This window comes from Ictalurus furcatus, chromosome 25 (assembly GCF_023375685.1).
Source record: "Ictalurus furcatus strain D&B chromosome 25, Billie_1.0, whole genome shotgun sequence".
Taxonomy (NCBI): Eukaryota; Metazoa; Chordata; class Actinopteri; order Siluriformes; family Ictaluridae; genus Ictalurus; species Ictalurus furcatus.
Genome location: NC_071279.1, coordinates 17,238,787 through 17,257,577, shown reverse-complemented (window position 1 = coordinate 17,257,577; position 18,791 = coordinate 17,238,787). Strand labels below are relative to the sequence as shown.

General features: G+C 41.7%; 2 protein-coding genes across 2 annotated transcripts in view; one reads left to right on the top strand and one right to left on the bottom strand.

The window, feature by feature from the left end:
- Positions 1–14,939, bottom strand: part of parp1 (poly (ADP-ribose) polymerase 1) — a 25,511-nt gene extending 10,572 nt beyond the window's left edge. Inside the window, exons 1-8 of the mRNA XM_053613988.1 lie at positions 14,598–14,939; positions 10,994–11,156; positions 10,399–10,514; positions 9,640–9,854; positions 2,679–2,757; positions 1,455–1,571; positions 449–625; positions 1–93 (exon numbers count right to left, since the gene is read on the bottom strand). The exon at positions 1–93 is cut by the window's left edge and continues 97 nt beyond it. Of these exons, the coding sequence (XP_053469963.1) occupies positions 1–93; positions 449–625; positions 1,455–1,571; positions 2,679–2,757; positions 9,640–9,854; positions 10,399–10,514; positions 10,994–11,156; positions 14,598–14,720 (1,083 nt within the window). The 5' untranslated portion in view covers positions 14,721–14,939. The remainder of the gene's footprint in view (positions 94–448; positions 626–1,454; positions 1,572–2,678; positions 2,758–9,639; positions 9,855–10,398; positions 10,515–10,993; positions 11,157–14,597) is intronic.
- LOC128601562 (adenosine receptor A2a-like) lies at positions 6,134–7,197 on the top strand. The gene has a single exon (XM_053614859.1). It carries the CDS (start codon positions 6,271–6,273, stop codon positions 7,195–7,197), a length of 927 nt encoding a protein of 308 aa, XP_053470834.1. The 5' UTR covers positions 6,134–6,270.
- Positions 14,940–18,791: the final 3,852 nt, after the last annotated feature.

The following is an 18,791-nucleotide window of genomic DNA, read 5'->3' as shown; positions in this document are numbered from 1 at the left end:
AGCAGCGGCAGGAGCAGCGGGAGGCTCTTTGGGGAAAACGCGGTCCTGACGCTTAAACTTAAACTTCTTCAGGAAGGGAATTTCATGAAACTCCTTTAAACAAACAAACAAACAAACAAACAAACCTCCAAAGAATTACTAAGCTGTACCTGCATGTACAGCGTGAGCACACTTCTTACGCAACCAGGTTATTGTAACATCGTTACTTTTTCCCTAAAAAAAAAAAAAAAAAAAAAAAAAAAAATTCACTTAAAATTTTTATACGTTGTAAGTGTAAAGTTCTGACGTGATTTAATCTTCGTTTCGTTTCCTTTCCACCTCACAAAAAACCTGACGTTTTACCAGGGGTGTGTAGACTTTATATCCGTCGTATGTTCATCTGGTTTAGCACACCACGTTTACTTTGCCCAAAGCCATGAAAATCTATACATTACAGACAGGAACTGACCTTGGGAGTGACCCAGTCTTTACGGCTGGGGGTCTGCGTCTTGAACACGCACTTCGTCCAGGCAGAGATGTCTCCTGTGCAGTAGTAGGCGTCGCTCTTGAACACGAGCTGACCCTGACACGTCTCGCAGGGCTTCAACGATCCGAAAGCCATGCAGTCTGACAGGCGGTCGAGGATCTGTAGATCGCACCGGTTCACAAATCATCATCATCATCATCATCATCATCGACTAAACCCCGTACCAGAACATCGCATACCAGATTAAATCCGGTCTTTATTAGTTATTTTCAGTAAAACCGCTAATCTGATAGTCCTCCTTACACCACAGCGCTGTTGAATTCTCGATTCTGATTGGTCAGGATTCAATTAGAAATTCTAGATATTATCAATTTTTGGGGGAAAAACTAGCTTTGAACAGACAGCCGTTTATATCTGCTATGACGCACACGGTAACAGGAAGTGACTCGTTTCGTAGACTTCTTTCCCCCAACATTAAATGTAACTATAAAAGGGTAGAAAAAGTATTTCCACATTATTTAAAACTGATGTGGAACAAGAAAAATAAAACACTTCCAGACATGAAAAATCCAAAAAAGAATCCAATTTTACATCAGTAACAGTAACACCGCTTCATCACGCCACCCAGTCGTTTATTATTTTCCTAGAACAGCACGACACAGTGGTTTAAACCTCACTTATTACACACACGTGCAAGTGTATAACCATAACCAGAGAGAAACGAGCAGCACCGAGAGCACGCCTCTGACAAAACACTCCCAAATATATGGCATTAAGGTGACACCATATCACTTTAATAAACGTTTCGGATTTTCTCTCATGTCCTTTTTCTTCTGTGGGGGTATATATTTCTGTACACACACACACACACACACACACATTATTTTATATATATATATATAAATAAATATAAATATCCCCTCATTTATCCATGACTTAAATGCAAGTAAACAACAACAAGTTTTTTTTCCCTCCCCCCAGATCTTACGTTAGACTCTCCTGAGGGAACGTCCTGGCTGTTAGCGATCAGAAGCTCTTTCATGTCATTGGCCGAACAGTATTTCTTCAGCTTGTCTTTAATTCCCCAAATCAACTGGCTCTGCTCCTGTAATCAATCGAAAAACAGTAAAGGAAGTCACACAGATGTTACGAAAACTCTAAGGCACCATTCCATATACAGCGCTGTAGAAAAAGCACATGCAAAGAAATGCTACAGAGCAAAGGAGCATTCAATTACACTAATACTATATACATTAATATACATTGATGTTTCTACATTTATAAAGTAGGTCTGGGCGATATAATCGATATCGTGATAAATGATTACACGATACACTTTTCTGACATATCGTTGACATGTGGTGATGTATTTTTAACATTTTTAATCTTTACAAATTAAACGGTACCGAACAGATGCCGTTGATTTGACGCAATTTAATAAAGAAAGAAAGAAAGAAAGAAGTAAAAATCTTCATCTTCTTTGTAGGCATTAAAGAAAAGTATCAGTCAGTCAGTTTAACGGTTTTGGTGAAATGAGCCAAATTATACATCCTGATGCACACTGTATATCGTAGAAATGTCCTCAAGTATCGTGATATGATCTCTTTGTCATATCGCCCGGCCCGACTAAAAACAGCAGTAAAAAGTAATAAATGAAACAGTCAGTATTTGGTGTGACGACACTTGGCTTTAAAAAAAAAAAAAAAAGTCTCGGGTACAATGTGTTCAGTTTTATAAGGGAGTGAGCTGCGAGTGTTCTTGAGCATGGTGTAGAACCAGACACGGTTCTTCTGAAGACGTCGACTGTCGCTTCTTATTTTTGCGGCGCATCCCAGCAGCCGTCATCGTGTTCCGTTTTATCTGAAAAGCGTCTCGAGCAATACTCTGCTTTCTTTACGGACACACCAGCATTTTCTGTCGCACTTAATTCTGGGCTGGAAAACGAATGCTCGGGAATCTAAAATGTTTCGCACGGACTCGATAACGCAGAAGGCAGAAAATAAAAATCTATAACAAAAGTTTGTACTCAAAATTAATTAATTAATTAATTAATAATAGGGTGCCTAAGACTTTTGCACAGTACTGTATAGGTCATGCGTCCTGGCAGAACACATACACACGAGACAAAACGTGTTTATATATTTATATATCTAAGTAAAAATAATTGAGCCTGACTAAACAAATAACGTCAACTCTCAGCTCAAGTTCAGACCTTCAGCCTGATCTCCAGTTGTTTTTTCTCCTCTTCCTGCTTCTTAGAAGCTCCATCAACAGAGTCGGCTTTCTTCTTCCTAAAAAATAAAACACAATTCCGTCTCGACATACAGCAATAGTTCACAGTTCACGCAGATTACGCAGCTAAAAACTGGAAACAATGTTGAAATCCCGGCCGGACGCTTCTTCTTCTTCGGTCCGATAAAGAGGACATGTCCGGGGGAACACGAGGACGTATCGTCACCCGTATCCGTTTTCCCCTCTTACGCTAACGGACTGTGTGGACTAGCGTGTGGCAGAACTGAGACCCGTCGGCCAATAGGACGCGAGTATTTCCACGTATTTTCCCGTAAACTGAAGATATAAAATTACAACACCGCCGTCTTCTTTTACTGGCGTTCAGTGACGTAGGGACAAACCGCTCCAAGAGGAGAATTATTCAGGGCGAAAGAAAAATAAAATCAATCTGCGAGTCTACAGCCCTCAAAGCCCAGGCCGGGTTACGGAGACCGGAGACGCCGTGAACGCAGGCTTAAATAATCCGTAAGCACTTGTGGTGCTGTGATTTCAGTGTTAAAGTCGACTATCTGTGCAGCCTTACCATACCGATGTCTCCGAGGTGAAAAGTTGGTGGTTTAAATCCCCACTAGAGGTCTCTGTTAAAGTTTTTAAAGCGTTTTATATGCTTTTCCACAGTCAGGTTAAGCGCCGCTTCCGGAGCCGTCACGTCCGTAACCATGGTTTTCCCCCCGTGAACGCGAAAAAGAAAATCAAAACAAAATAAATCTGTTCTACAGAGAGCCGACCCTACTCCGTTCGGTTTGTACTGTCTTAATACTTCCGGTTTGTGCATGTTATTTCACAGAATCCCTACAAAGTCGCCCAAAAACCCGTGTCCTTTATAGTCCCGTCCGTAACGCAGGGCTACTTCCCTCGTCTGAGACAGAAAACGTGTGTATAGACTGAGATTTTTAATCATGCCTGGACACTATCGTCAGGGGTTTAGGAAAATATAAAAAGATGGTTCAATACACGGATAATAAATACGTTCTGGGAGAATTTACATTTGAGGTTTTGACTGTAAATGTCAGGTTCATAACGCTTCGTTAAAGCTGAAAACTTTAATAACACGACGTAAGCACGCACATTTATCAGTGGAGCTCATTAGTAGCTCACCGGTCACGTCTAATCACGCTCTCCTGACCCGGGGAGGGCTTTCTCAGGGACGTTACCGACTAATTAAATCACCTTTCTATAGAGGCGCCACCTATGGGACTTCCCATTCCATCATCTTACCCTTCTTATTACCCCTTAGACAGGTCACTAATGACTCCACGGACATACAGGCGAGCACCCGAGGACCACATACGACCCCTCGGTGGAAAAAACACAACACAAACAAAGGAAACAGCAAGTCGTATATAAACCCCTAAAAGTACTGCGTGTAAACACACACGCACGCACGCACACACACACACACAGGTATGTAGATGACGGAGATGACAGGGACGTAGAAACGATATTTCTGAGTGTAATGGAGTGTAGAACTGATACAGCAACGACCTGCTTTTCTAACCAGCGCAGAGAAATGGTGCAGTGACGCAGGATTCTTCTGGGGAAGTTTCTGTGACACTGCAACAGCAATCACGTAAGTACATCTAACACACTGGAGTAAATGATCTTAAAATCGGTGTGTGTATATTACACACACACACACTAATATACATTATATATATATATATCACACTCTCTATATATACACATGTATCTCTCTCTCTCTATATATATACATATAGATATATATAGAGATATATATAGAGATATATATATATACACATACATACACACACACGTATCTCTCTCTCTAAATAAAATATATATATATATATTTATATTTAGAGAGAGAGATAGAGATATATATATATATTTAGAGAGAGATATATATATATATATATCTATATCTATCTCTCTCTAAATATATATATCTCTATCTCTCTCTCTCATATAAAATATATATATATATATATATATATTTAGAGAGAGAGATATATATATATTTAGAGAGAGATATATATATATATATCTATCTATCTCTCTCTCTAAATATATATCTCTCTCTCTCTCATATATATATATATATATATATATATATATATATATATATATATATATATATATATATATATATATATACACACACACACACACGTATCTCTCTCTCTAAATAAAATATATATATATATTTAGAGAGAGAAAGAGATAGATAGAGATATATATATATATATTTAGAGAGAGAGAGAGATAGATAGAGATATATATATATATATTTAGAGAGAGAGAGCTAGATAGAGATATATATATATATTTAGAGAGAGAGAGATAGAGATATATATATATCTATCTCTATCTATCTCTCTCTCTCTCTCTCTAAATATATATATATATGTCCCTATCTTTCTTTCTCTTTCTCTCTCTCATGTATATCTCACTCTCTCTATATATACACATGTATCTCTCTCTCTAAATATATATGAGAGAGAGAGAGAGTTTTGATGACTATTATTATTCTAAAATGTGGAAATGTAAAAGCTTTTCTTTGATCGTAAAATGGTGAAATCCTGGACTTCCTGGATTATTTTTTTTCCTCAAAAATAATTTCTCTTTATTATTGAAAAAGTGAGTCGAAAAATTGAGGTTTCAATAGTTAACAACACCCTTTTATAATTAAACTGTAATAATAATAATAACAATAATAATAATAATAATGATGATGATGATGATGATGATGATGGTCCCTCCAGGATTCTGCGATCGCAGAAACGAATACAAAAATCAAGGAAACTCCGCAGTGTCCTCGGGAGCGTGCGATTTTTCTAAGTTACTGCAGATTTTCCGTAGACCTGGGCCGAGACGCCCGAACGTCATCAGGACGGGCGTTCAGCCGAAGCCCTCGTCGATTCACGTGCGTCAAACAGGAGTACAGCTAAAAGGTCTCGTTTACCAACAAACATCCAAAAAAAAAAAAAAAAAAAAAAAAAAAAAAAAAAAAAAAAGCACAAAACTCAAACGGAAGTTGCATCGCAAATTTTTTAAAAGGCCGGAGCAAAATCAAGCGTTTTTGGCCGCAACCATCACAGAAAAAATAAATAATAATAATCCTGTACGGACTGAACAACAACTGCAAAGTGTTAAATCTTTATAACGATGTTAACTATGTAAGAACTGTTAAATCTTCATAACTACTTTCTCAGCTGAACGTGTTGTTTTTGACAGTCAGTGGGCAGACGCAAGGCTGAGTATTATGGCGTATAAACTCTGTGTGCTCTGTAATTCCTTTACAGTGCATAATGAACGACTCGGCCACCGACACCTCCCTCTCACCGGCTCTGCTTTACTTCAACACCACCATCCTGAATGTCACCTCGTATCAAACCCACAGCCTTGTGACCCTCACTAATGCCACGACGTCAACTACATCGGCTGTCACTCAGCCCCGCCCACAGACGAACGCCACTTTCACTACTCTCGCAACTCTCACGACTTTAACCACGACTCCCGCAGGAACGGCGGCGTCCATTAACGTGCCCTACATGGTGGCGGAGCTGGTCATCGCCTTCCTGTCCACTGTGGGCAACCTGCTGGTGTGCGCCGCTGTGGGGTTTAATCGGAAGCTGCACACGGTCACTAATTACTTCCTGGTGTCGTTGGCGGTGGCAGACGTGTGCGTGGGGGCGCTGGCTATCCCCTGCGCCATCATGACCGATCTGGGCATCCCGCGCCACAACCTGTACTTGTGCGTGTTCATGCTGTCGGTGCTCATCATGCTGACTCAGAGCTCCATCTTCAGCTTGCTAGCGGTGGCGGTCGAGCGCTACGTGGCCATCTTCATGCCCTTTCGCTACCACAGCACCATGACGCCACGTAACGCGCTGCTCATCATCCTGATCACGTGGGTGCTGGCTTTCCTCATCGGCCTGGTCCCGCTCATGGGCTGGCACAAGACTCCGCCCGGGGACGAATTCTGCTTCTTCGTCAACGTGGTGGAGATGACCTACATGGTGTACTTCAACTTCTTCGCGTGCGTGCTGACGCCGCTCGTCGTCATGTTCCTGATCTACGCGCAGATCTTCCTCACGGTCAAGCAGCAGATGCGCAGGATCGCGGCGGATCGCGGAGGCCAGGGCAACAGCGACGGAGCCACCAACATCAAGAAGGAGATGAAGACGGCCACGTCGCTCTTCCTCGTGCTCTTCCTCTTCACCGTCTGCTGGATCCCGCTGCACATCATCAACTGCTTCCTGCTGCTGTGCCCTCAATGCTACGTGCCCCTGCCCCTCCTCCTCACCGCCATCATCCTGTCTCACGCCAACTCGGCCGTCAACCCTTTCCTCTACGCCTACAAGATGAAGTCCTTCAGGGAAGCCTTCAAAGGCATTTTCCTGTGCTGCAGGGGATTCGGCAGCGAAAGACAGGATCACCATGACGACGGACGCATAGCGACCGTACACAAATCCTGATCTCGCCACTTTTGTCATGTAATCTAGTTAGCAAATAACGACTGCACTGAACATCCTCTTGATCAACTGTATCACTGACTGAAGCTTTAATAAAGAGGTACCATAGGTCTAGTTTCCTAATCATGCATATTGTTTGTACTTTTTCCCCCAAATATAATATCCACTATAAAACCATTTCTAGCTCAATAAATAAAAATCGGTGTTGAACTCAGAGCTACAAAAGATACGAGACGCTCTGGTGGTCCATATCAAAACGTTTTGGTTAAAGCGTGCAGCTACATTACCTGTGTTTGGATTAACTTTTCATTTCGTGCATCAATGAATTCTGTTTGTTTCATTAGTCAAGACAGGCAAGCGAGCTTGCTAAGAGGAGTCATGTTACGACCCCACAAAAAAATTTAAAAAAAAGGAAACACGCCAAAGGAGCGTAAATCAAACGTTCTAAATAAACAAATAAACAAATAAATAAACAAAATGTCTTTACAATGAATTCAGATATTTAAGCTTAAAATATTTCATACTTATAATCATTTTCGAGTGACACTGTCTACGTGTGCTGCCGATACATTTTTGATCAAAGTTTTAAAAACGATGCTCGTGCGCCAAAACAACCTAGACCAGGGGATTCAATGACTCGCAAGCCGTATACGGCTCTTCCAGTGATCGTCTGTGGATCAATGGCAGGGAAAAATCACAATCACAACAACTACTGACAATTCAATTAAAACGCTACATATCATATATTTAAAAATATCACATAACGCATAATCGATGCCCGTTTTGTCATGTATACACCAACCTGTGGCAGAACGAGCTCACATTTCATTGGACAGCGTGGAGCAGAGCGGTAATTTCCCGGTCTAATTCATAAACAGACGGACGAATGTACATCTGTGGAAATCGCGTTAATGGGACGTAATGTTCAGTTTGCTCTCATTTACGTACTGCCTCTTGTGTTCATTTACAATTTGATGAAACTATCATAGCGGTGGAAGTCCAGGTGCCACCTACAGGCCTATTAGGTGAAGTGCAGGCTGTTAGGTCAACACAAAAACGGGCCTTTATTATATCACCACTTTTTATAACTATGCAATAATAGCAAAGATAATAACTATAATAAGAACGTGACATAAAAAAAAAGTTATAAATCATAACTTATATAAATCATAATCATAACACACCCCGGACTGTATGGAACAGAACATAGGTTCTCTCGGTGTGCCTCTCGCCTTTTAAAATAGGGTTTATGACTGCTTATTTATAGTGACTATTTTCAACTGGAAAAAAACGTGATGGATACGGCAACTCCGCGGCACGACACCGGTCACGCCATCCGCTTTTGCTTTCACACGTTTCTGTCAGCCACGCAAACAGCAGCACGCGCATACTGCTATAAATAATTACGGCAACCGGGGGGAAAAGTCGAGAGATACGGTTTCTCTGCAAAAATGTATTCATTCATACATTACGACAATATATGATGCTTGAATTTTTATTATGCCTTTTTGGTACTTTTATTTTGTAACAAACATTATAACAGCCCGTAATATTAAACAAGCGGGACACTGAAGCAACAAGATGCATTGAGGAAGCAAAAGACATCAGGGTTACATACAGTATACCAATATCAATCACTTATATGAATATCAGTATACGAATATCAATCACATATGAATATCAGTATACGAATATCAATCACTTATATGAATATCAGTATACGAATATCAATCACTTATATGAATATCAGTATACGAATATCAATCACTTATATGAATATCAATCACTTATATGAATATCAATATACGAATATCAATCACTTATATGAATATCAATATACGAATATCAATCACTTATATGAATATCAATCACTTATATGAATATCAGTATACGAATATCAATCACTTATATGAATATCAGTATACGAATATCAATCACTTATATGAATATCAGTATACGAATATCAATCACTTATATGAATATCAATCACTTATATGAATATCAATATACGAATATCAATCACTTATATGAATATCAATATACGAATATCAATCACTTATATGAATATCAATCACTTATATGAATATCAGTATACGAATATCAATCACTTATATGAATATCAGTATACGAATATCAATCACTTATATGAATATCAGTATACGAATATCAATCACTTATATGAATATCAGTATACGAATATCAATCACATATGAATATCAGTATACGAATATCAATCACTTATATGAACATCAATCACTTACTCGATATTTAAATGCATGTTCCTTTTTTTTTTTGCCTTGTGGACGAACACAAATTGAACCCCAGAACGTTAACGCCTTCCTCGTCAAGTACTCCGTAGGTGATTAGTTGCCGATGCGACACCATCATGATTAAAAAGAGCTGAAATCTGTAATTAGGTTGTTTTTTGTTTTTTTTGTGACTCACCCCTCAGTCTTGACAGTAGGGAGTCTCTTCTTCAGCTCGTCCTGGTCCTCGGCACGCAGAGCGGCGAAGCCTTTGAGCTGAGCCGCGCTGTACTCGGGTTTGAACGCCAGCTCCTCGCGCCGGCTCACGAAGCAGCCCGTGTGGTACCAGCGGTCGATCAGACCCAGCTGAGGCTTCTCCGGGTCCACCGATTTCTTCGAAACGCGGATCTGGTCCTGGAATTTAAGGAACGCGGGGAACACGCTCAGCAACACGGCACGCATTCGATTCCTTATCGGCGGCTCAAGCGGCATACTCCGTGTGCTTTCGATACGAGTTAGGAGGAAACACGGGGCAATTCGGTGAGACGCGGTACAGTGTCAAGACCCGACAAAATTAAAGCGGAAAGGGGCGGAGCCACCGGAAACCGCCACGGTTTACCGTTCTCTGAATGGCTTGACGGACCGAGCGACGACATTACCGCACCGACTGTAAACTGGAATGGATGATTGTGGTACTTGGTCATTTCTGTGTACCGCTCTGTTATGTTATGCGAGTGCTCAATCTGAGATGTACGACATACTCGAGTGCACCATTTGAGACACGCACAGTTTCTGCAGCAGTGGCATGTGTCATGAACGTGCAAGGAATCGCTAACATTATATTAGTACAACATTATCACACTCTTCACTGACTTTATTCCCCCCCCCCTATATTATATTAGCCAGTAATACAGACTTAAAAAAAAAAAAGGAAAAAAAACCAGCACTTGTTTGGTACCTTTTCTATTTTCTGGTCACAGCCTTTGCAGGTGCTCCGGTTGGATTTTGCGTACTCCACTGCGAAGTCATTCAGAGACTTCTCTCCTTTACCTGCTCCTTTACGCTCAGCTTTACCTGACGGGACAGACGGCATTAAAACATACAGAGAAAAAAAATAAACAAATCATTTACGTTTCATTACGAACAATGCTTTTACTGGAGGCCTAAAAAAAAAAAAAAAAAAAGCTTTCGCAGAGGTAAATCTCGAAAATTTCCCAAAACAAGAGCGTTACTCATTTAGCGGTGAAACCATATAGGAGTGTATTTTCTTTTTTTTCCCCTCTGATGAATAGTTATTGTATCACAGCACATCACTATGTACAAGATATTTCCAGACTATTGCTATAATGGCATATATATTCATATAACTGAAAAATAATATATAAAAGTAACACACGTGATGCAGCTCGACGAGGAGCTGCACGCTGAATCTCACACCGACTCGGAAGAATTCGTATCGTCGTTGGTATTAATCTCTGGGTTTATTTTGTGATTCGTTTCTGTGATGATCGACCGACTACAAGCAGTAGGTTCAGGAAAAACAAAGCGCTCACCTCCGACAGACCCTCCGCTTTCGATGGCTTTCTTCACTTTCTCCTGGTCCTCCCAGCGGAGATCGGTGAAGCCCGAGATGTCAGACGTGGACTGCGCGGCCGCGCGGAGCCAGAAGCAGGAGAAGTGATGCCAGTGCGGCACTTTCCCATCAAACATGGGCGACTGTGGAGGAACAAGCGTCAGAAAGTCTCAAAGTGAAAATGATGATGATGATGATGATTCAGGTCACAGAATAAAGTTTAAATTAGTTTAATCTCAGCTTCATCTCATCTCAGAGGTGGACAAATCGAATTTATTAGATCACAGCGCACGTAAAAGCTCTGATGTGTCGCCCAGTGTCGTATTTAGGATGCTGGAAACCTGACCGCTGGTTAAAATAAATAAATAAATAAATAATCGTAGCTGACGTAATGTAATAACTTACGGCGAGTTTCCTAGATACCCCTCCCCCAATCAGTGACATCACTTCATAACGGTGAGAAACGGTTCATATCTCTGAATAAAACCCGTCTGAGAAACGGCGGAGGTCACAGACTGAGCAGGATCCGGGTCGTCCGTTACGCGAGAACGTTTTCTATCGAGCGCTTCAAACAAACTCGCGAGCGTATGAACGTGGCTCGTCGTGTCGGACGCCGCGGCATTCGCGCGTGCGGTTTAACGTGTTCCGGACGTGTTTTCTTCAGTGCAGAAACGACATGTCGACCTTTTTCTATCCTCATCTGTAAATAGACATTCACAGCGGTATTTCCGCCGTACGTAAAGTCTCGTCCCGACAGCGAGCGGGTCTCCGTTACACTTCACCGGACGAGCGCGAGTCCACGCGTACGCCTCGATCGAACGGAGCGCGATTCAACTTGAACCAGGGAGATCCCGTTGAGAGCTCGCTCTCTCTTCTTCCAGGCAGACCTGACCTACAGCGACAGACAGGAAGCGCAGTAACTCGGACTAAAATATCCATTCGGATCAGACGTGTGGTGTAACGCCGTGTTTAGTGATATTTATAAACCGCAGTAGTCGTAGTAGTGTTTTATGAGCGCGGTAACTGTGACGGGGTTCGAACACGTCGGTGTATATAAATGTCAGAATAAAGGGACGCGTCACTGTGTTTAAAGGAGCGAATGTGTGTGTTACTGCAGAACATTCAGCCTCTTACCACGTAACACTCAGCTTCTGCTTTTGTTTTTCTCTTTTAGTAATTCTAATACCATCATTTAACGTCCGCTTTAAAGCTCGTGGACGATCAGCTGTTTGTTTTTTCAAAATATAATGTTGATTATTATTTTTTTTTTAAATCCTTTGCGCAACGTATAACATTTCATACATTTTTCATGGTCTTCAGTTTGCAGTGTTTGAAGGAGAACGTCGGGCAGAATGTGAACAAATAAAAACGGGCCTTTTAATCCAGCGAATCGATTAATCGAAGAAATAATCGACAGATTAATCGACGATCAAAATCATGGTTGGTTGCAGCCCTAGGTGAATGAATTCTTTAATGTATGAAGGACTGTTTACGGTTAAGATTCGGTACACGTGTTGATATTTAGGAATACATCTCTGATTAGGTTTTGCCCAACAGTCAGCGGTTCAGTAAGACTGATGAATAAAGATTCACAACACATCAACGGTTTTTTATTTTCATTATCCTTTCCATGATCGGTTTTAAAACAAATTAACCTATTGCTTGAAATGAAGGAGCTCGGTTTAAATTCTTAAATAACTTAAAAACAAGTAGAAATCATTTCAGTTTAATAAACAAGGCAAAAAATGCTGTTAATATGATACACGTGCAATCTGGATTATCTTCATAGATATGAATAAATGTGTTAGCTCTAGAGATTATTATATCGGGAGCAGGATTTTTGTACTTTGCTGTGTGAGATTTTTGTACTTTCCCCCTCAATCTCCCTCACGCACAATCCCCCTCAATCTCCCTCACGCACAATCTCCCTCAATCTCCCTCACGCACAATCCCCCTCAATCCCCCTCACGCACAATCCCCCTCAATCTCCCTCACGCACAATCCCCCTCAATCTCCCTCACGCACAATCCCCCTCAATCTCCCTCAGTCACCCTCACGCACAATCCCCCTCAATCTCCCTCACGCACAATCCCCCTCAATCTCCCTCACGCACAATCCCCCTCAATCTCCCTCACGCACAATCCCCCTCAATCTCCCTCAGTCACCCTCACGCACAATCCCCCTCAATCTCCCTCACGCACAATCTCCCTCACTCTCCCTGAGTCACCCTCACGCACAATCCCCCCCAATCTCCCTCAATCTCCCTGAGTCACCCTCACGCACAATCCCCCCAATCTCCCTCAATCTCCCTGAGTCACCCTCACGCACAATCCCCCCCAATCTCCCTCAATCTCCCTGAGTCACCCTCACGCACAATCCCCCCCAATCTCCCTCAATCTCCCTGAGTCACCCTCACGCACAATCCCCCCCAATCTCCCTCAATCTCCCTGAGTCACCCTCACGCACAATCCCCCCCAATCTCCCTGAGTCACCCTCACGCACAATCCCCCCCAATCTCCCTCAATCTCCCTGAGTCACCCTCACGCACAATCCCCCCCAATCTCCCTCAATCTCCCTCAATCTCCCTGAGTCACCCTCACGCACAATCTCCCTCAATCTCTCACACACAATCTCCCTCACACACACAATCCCTCTCCATCTCAATCTCTCACACACAATCTCCCTCACTCTCCCTCAATCTCCCTCAATCTCCCTGAGTCACCCTCACGCACAATCTCCCTCAATCTCTCACACACAATCTCCCTCACACACACAATCCCTCTCCATCTCAATCTCTCACACACAATCTCCCTCACTCTCCCTCACGCACAATCCCCCTCAATCTCCCTCAATCTCTCACACACACAATCCCTCTTTATCTCACTCCCTCACACACAATCTCCCTCACACACACAATCCCTCTTTATCTCACTCCCTCACACACAATCTCCCTCACACACAATCTCCCTCAATCTCTCACACACAATCCCTCTCTCCCTCTGATTGATTATACTTGGCCACGCCCACACTGGAGCTGCTGATTGGGTGTGGCCTGGACGGGGAAACTTTTAAAAAGGGACGCTGTATAGATACTGTACGAAATAAATGTATTCAATAAACCAGGCTCATAATGTGGGTCAATGGAAATGCTTTCGCCTGCAAAATGAAAGAAGAGAAGTTTGTGCACCCCTGCTACATGAGAAAAAGATAATGTTCTTGAACATTTCCATTGCAGACTGAAAAAGCACCAAATCTCAGCTGCAGAACTAATCTTATAGGTAGTTATACTGCAACATGAATGAATAATACACATACCACACACACACACACACACACACACACACACACCACACACACACCATGAAGATAGCTAGCTAAAGGAATGCAGAGATTAAGTAGGCCATTCAGACACAAAACACTGCAGGAGGGAAAACTGCACAACTACTGCACATTAAATGTCAAATACAACACGGAACAATATGCTTTCATTCGAAGTTTCAAGACACACACACACACACACACACACACACACACTTCCTCCTCACTACCACATTGTTCATGCTGCTTTAGCTTCAGTTCATTACCTGCACCATGATGGCCATCCTCAGCGAGTCCTTCGCAATGTTTTCTTTACATTTCTTACACGAAGCGCGTCCACTTTTCGCATACTCGGCTTTGTAAAGCTTGTCGTCCTGTGCATCCGCCATTTTCCCGAACAATAAACAGAAAAGAGACTGCTATTCAACGGGATACTGATATTAAACTGCGCAGGCAAACAATCACAAACGAGTCACAACCCCGCGTGTACTGGCGGCAGAATACCAGACCAGACTAATCGAGCACAGAGCTCAGAGACTCCTCTTCAACAGACAGATATAATCGAGCACAGAGACTCCTCTCCTACAGAGAGATATAATCGAGCACAGAGCTCAGAGACTCCTCTTCAACAGACAGATATAATCGAGCTCAGAGACTCCTCTCCTACAGAGAGATATATAATCGAGCACAGAGACTCCTCTCCTACAGAGAGATATATAATCGAGCACAGAGCTCAGAGACTCCTCTCCTACAGAGAGATATAATCGAGCACAGAGCTCAGAGACTCCTCTCCTACAGACAGATATAATCGAGCACAGAGCTCAGAGACTCCTCTCCTACAGATATAATCTGGGTCGGGGGTTCAAGTTTGCATGTTCTCCCCGTGCTGCGGGGGTTTCCTCCGGGTACTCCGGTTTCCTCCCCCAGTCCAAAGTAGGTAGGTAGGTTGATTGGCATGTCCAAAGTGTCCGTAGGGTGTCATGAATGGGTGTGTGAGTGTGTATGTGATTGTGCCCTGCGATGGATTGGCACCCTGTCCAGGGTGTACCCCGCCTTGTGCCCCATGTTCCCTGGGATAGGCTCCAGGTTTCCCCGTGACCCTGAAAAGGATAAGCGGTATAGAAGATGGATGGATGGATGGATGAATAAATTGGCATCGTTCATCTTCAGTAAGTGCTTTAACCAATCAGGGTCGTGGTGGATCCAGATCCTAGGAACTCTGGGTGTGAGGCGGGAATACACCAGTCCTACCACTGGACATCATACATATACACAGTCACACTAAGGGCTTGTTGGCTACATCTGTGGAAAATAGAAAAATTGTTTGAATTGCGTCTTTGCAGTATAGTATAGCTCGACCTAGCATGCTAGCACGACTAAAAATGAAGTGAATCAGTAGCACATTGTTATTTATATAATGCAGATTGGTGATGCAGATGAATCTTTAGCTAGTTTTTGTCCCACTTCTCACATATACTATTCTCGTAACCACTCACATCAGGTAGAAATTGTATCGTTTTTAATATGTTGCATACAAAATATTTGGAATGTAATACAATACAATAGAATGTGAAAAAAACAATCGTACACAATATGCATCTACGTAAGTGTGAGGTATTCGTACACCATCATGGCCTTGAGATGGAGATTCTCTAAAATAAAGAACAACACAATTTGACACAGGATTCTTAGAGACTCTGTTGGCTTTGACTGCACGTATATACATAAATATTCAACTAAAACTAAGATGTTACTGTGCTTCAGGTATGGCAAAGAGATTCAGTAGATAAAGTCACCACAGCAGACTGAGGATAAATCTTCACATGCTATACAGTGCCCTCCACTAATATTGGCACCTTTGGTAAATATGAGCAAAGAAGGCTGTGAAAAAGTATCTTTATTGTTGAACTTTTTTATTGTTTTGTTCAAAACATTCTGTATGGAGGAACGGTCTCAGATCCATTGCCATGTATTCTCCAACCTCATCAGGCATTATAGGAGAAGACTCAGAGCTGTTATCTTGGCAAAGGGATCTAGCACAAAGTATTGACTAAAAGGGTGCCAATAATTGTTGCACACATATATTTAACTTTTTTTTTTTTGATAAACCTGTGTTTTGTTTGCACTTGTTTGATATCCATGAGAGGAGAGTATTTTTGTGAATGTTTTGGACAAAAGATCAAAAGGTTAAACAATAAAGACAATTTTTCACAGACATCTTTGCTCATATTTACCAAGGGTGCCAATATTAATGGAGAGCACTGTAACTGCTAGAACACATGCTATAACAGCCCCAACATTCATCAGCATTATATTTGGGGATTTAAGATAATATTTAATAAGCGCTGTCTGTCAGACCCCCAAAAAGTATCACCTCATTTCATTACCATTTTTAGCGTGGCCATGGTGACCTCCTCTCACTGTTTGTTAGTCTGTGTGAACCATATGAAATGACTGGACAATTACAACACAACTGAAACAAGGTACAGAAGAGAGCAGATTTCCAACACAAATTCTTCTGAATTAACCAAGTTCTGTTTCTGAGTTTGCCACATTAACTCTGCTCCTGAATTAGCAAAGTTATACTGCTACATTAGTCAAGTTCTGCTCCTGAATTAACTAAGATCTGCTCTTGAGTTAGCCAAGTTCTGCTCCTGAATTAACTAGGTTCTGCTCCTGTGTTAGCCAAGTTCTGCTCCTGAATTAACTAAGTTCTGCTCCTGAGTTAGCCAAGTACCGCTCCTGAATTAACTAAGATCTGCTCTTGAGTTAGCCAAATTCTGCTCCTGAATTAACTAAGTTCTGCTCCTGAGTTAGCCAAGTACCGCTCCTGAATTAACTAAGATCTGCTCTTGAGTTAGCCAAGTTCTGCTCCTGAATTAACTAAGTTATGCTCCTGAGTTAGCCAAGTACCGCTCCTGAATTAACTAAGATCTGCTCTTGAGTTAGCCAAGTTCTGCTCCTGAATTAACTAAGTTATGCTCCTGAGTTACCCAAGTACCGCTCCTGAATTAACTAAGTTCTGTTTCTGAGTTTGCCACATTAACTCTGCTCCTGAATTAACTAAGTTCTGCTCCTGAATTAGCCAAATTCTGCTCCTGAATTAACTAAGTTCTGCTCCTGAGTTAGCCAAATTCTGCTCCTGAATTAACTAAGTGCTGCTCCTGAATTAACTAAGTTCTGCTCCTGAGTTAGCCAAATTCTGCTCCTGAATTAACTAAGTTCTGCTCCTGAATTAACTAAGATCTGCTCTTGAGTTAGCAAAGTTCTGCTCCTGAAGTAACTAAGGTCTGCTGCTGAGTTAGCCAAGTACCGCTCCTGAATTAACTAAGTTCTGCTTCTGCTCATGAATCAACCAAGTTCTACTCCTGAGTTAGCCAAGTTCTGCCCTTAAAGTATTTGCTTCCAAATTTGCCAAATTCTACCTGTGTTATCCAAGTTCTGATCCTGAGTTAACCAAATTCTGCTTCTAATCTCCATTTTAATTTGAATGCTTCCAAATAAGACAGCTTCTGTTCCAGAATTAGCCCCAAATTAACCAAGTTCTGCTTCTGAATGAACTAAGTTCATCCTCTGACTTAGCCAAGTTCTACTCCTGAGAGATAGTAGCCATGTTCTGCTCCTGTGTTAGCCAAGTTCTGCATATGAATCAACCAGGTTCTGCTCTTAAACATCTTGCTCTTTAATTTGACAAATTTGTGTTCTGTATTATCCAAGTTCCATTCTTGAGGTAGCTAAATTCTGCTTCTGAATTACCCAAGTTCTGATCTTGCATCATCCTAGTTCAGATCTTCAATTATCCATGTTTTGTTCCTGACTTAACCAGGTTCTGCACCTGACTAAGCTAGTTCTAATTCAAAATTCTGCTCCTGAATTAGCTGAGTTCTGCTCATTCTGCTAAAGAATTAACCCTGAATTAAGCAAGTACTTTTTCTGAGTTAGCCAAGGTCTGTCCCTGACTTGGCCAAGTTCTGTTACTGAATTAAGCATGTTCTGCTCCTGAGGTAGCTAAGTTCTGCTCCTTAATACTCCAAGTTCTGCACCTGAATTACTCAAGCTCTGCTCAGCCCTAATGAACCACGCTCTGCTCTTGAATGAACTAAATTTTTCTTCTAAAGTCACCAAGTGCTCATGAAACACAATTGACTTATTCAGTGAAGTAATTAAAGAGCCCTTAACACAGCAACAATGATTCAACTGAAGGAAAAAGTCACTGATTACGGCATGTTAAAAAACAGTAATGAAATGAAAGTAAAGTAATGTCTCAGGACTATAACTTTACTCTTGGAGAGGTACAATGTACATAATTGCCTCACTCCATTTTAATCAAAATGGTCCTTAGGGTACTTAAAGTGTCATGAAACACTAAACTACATTTTCTAAGAATTTAACAGAGGCGTTCGTATCGCACATCATGAAAGACAATCTTAGCATCGGTTATTTTTAATTGTAGGAGAAGA

Coding starts and splice junctions, on each gene's coding strand:
- LOC128601562 (XM_053614859.1), top strand. CDS start 6,271: ATGGTGGCGGAGCTGGTCATCGCCTTCCTGTCCACTGTGGGCAACCTG.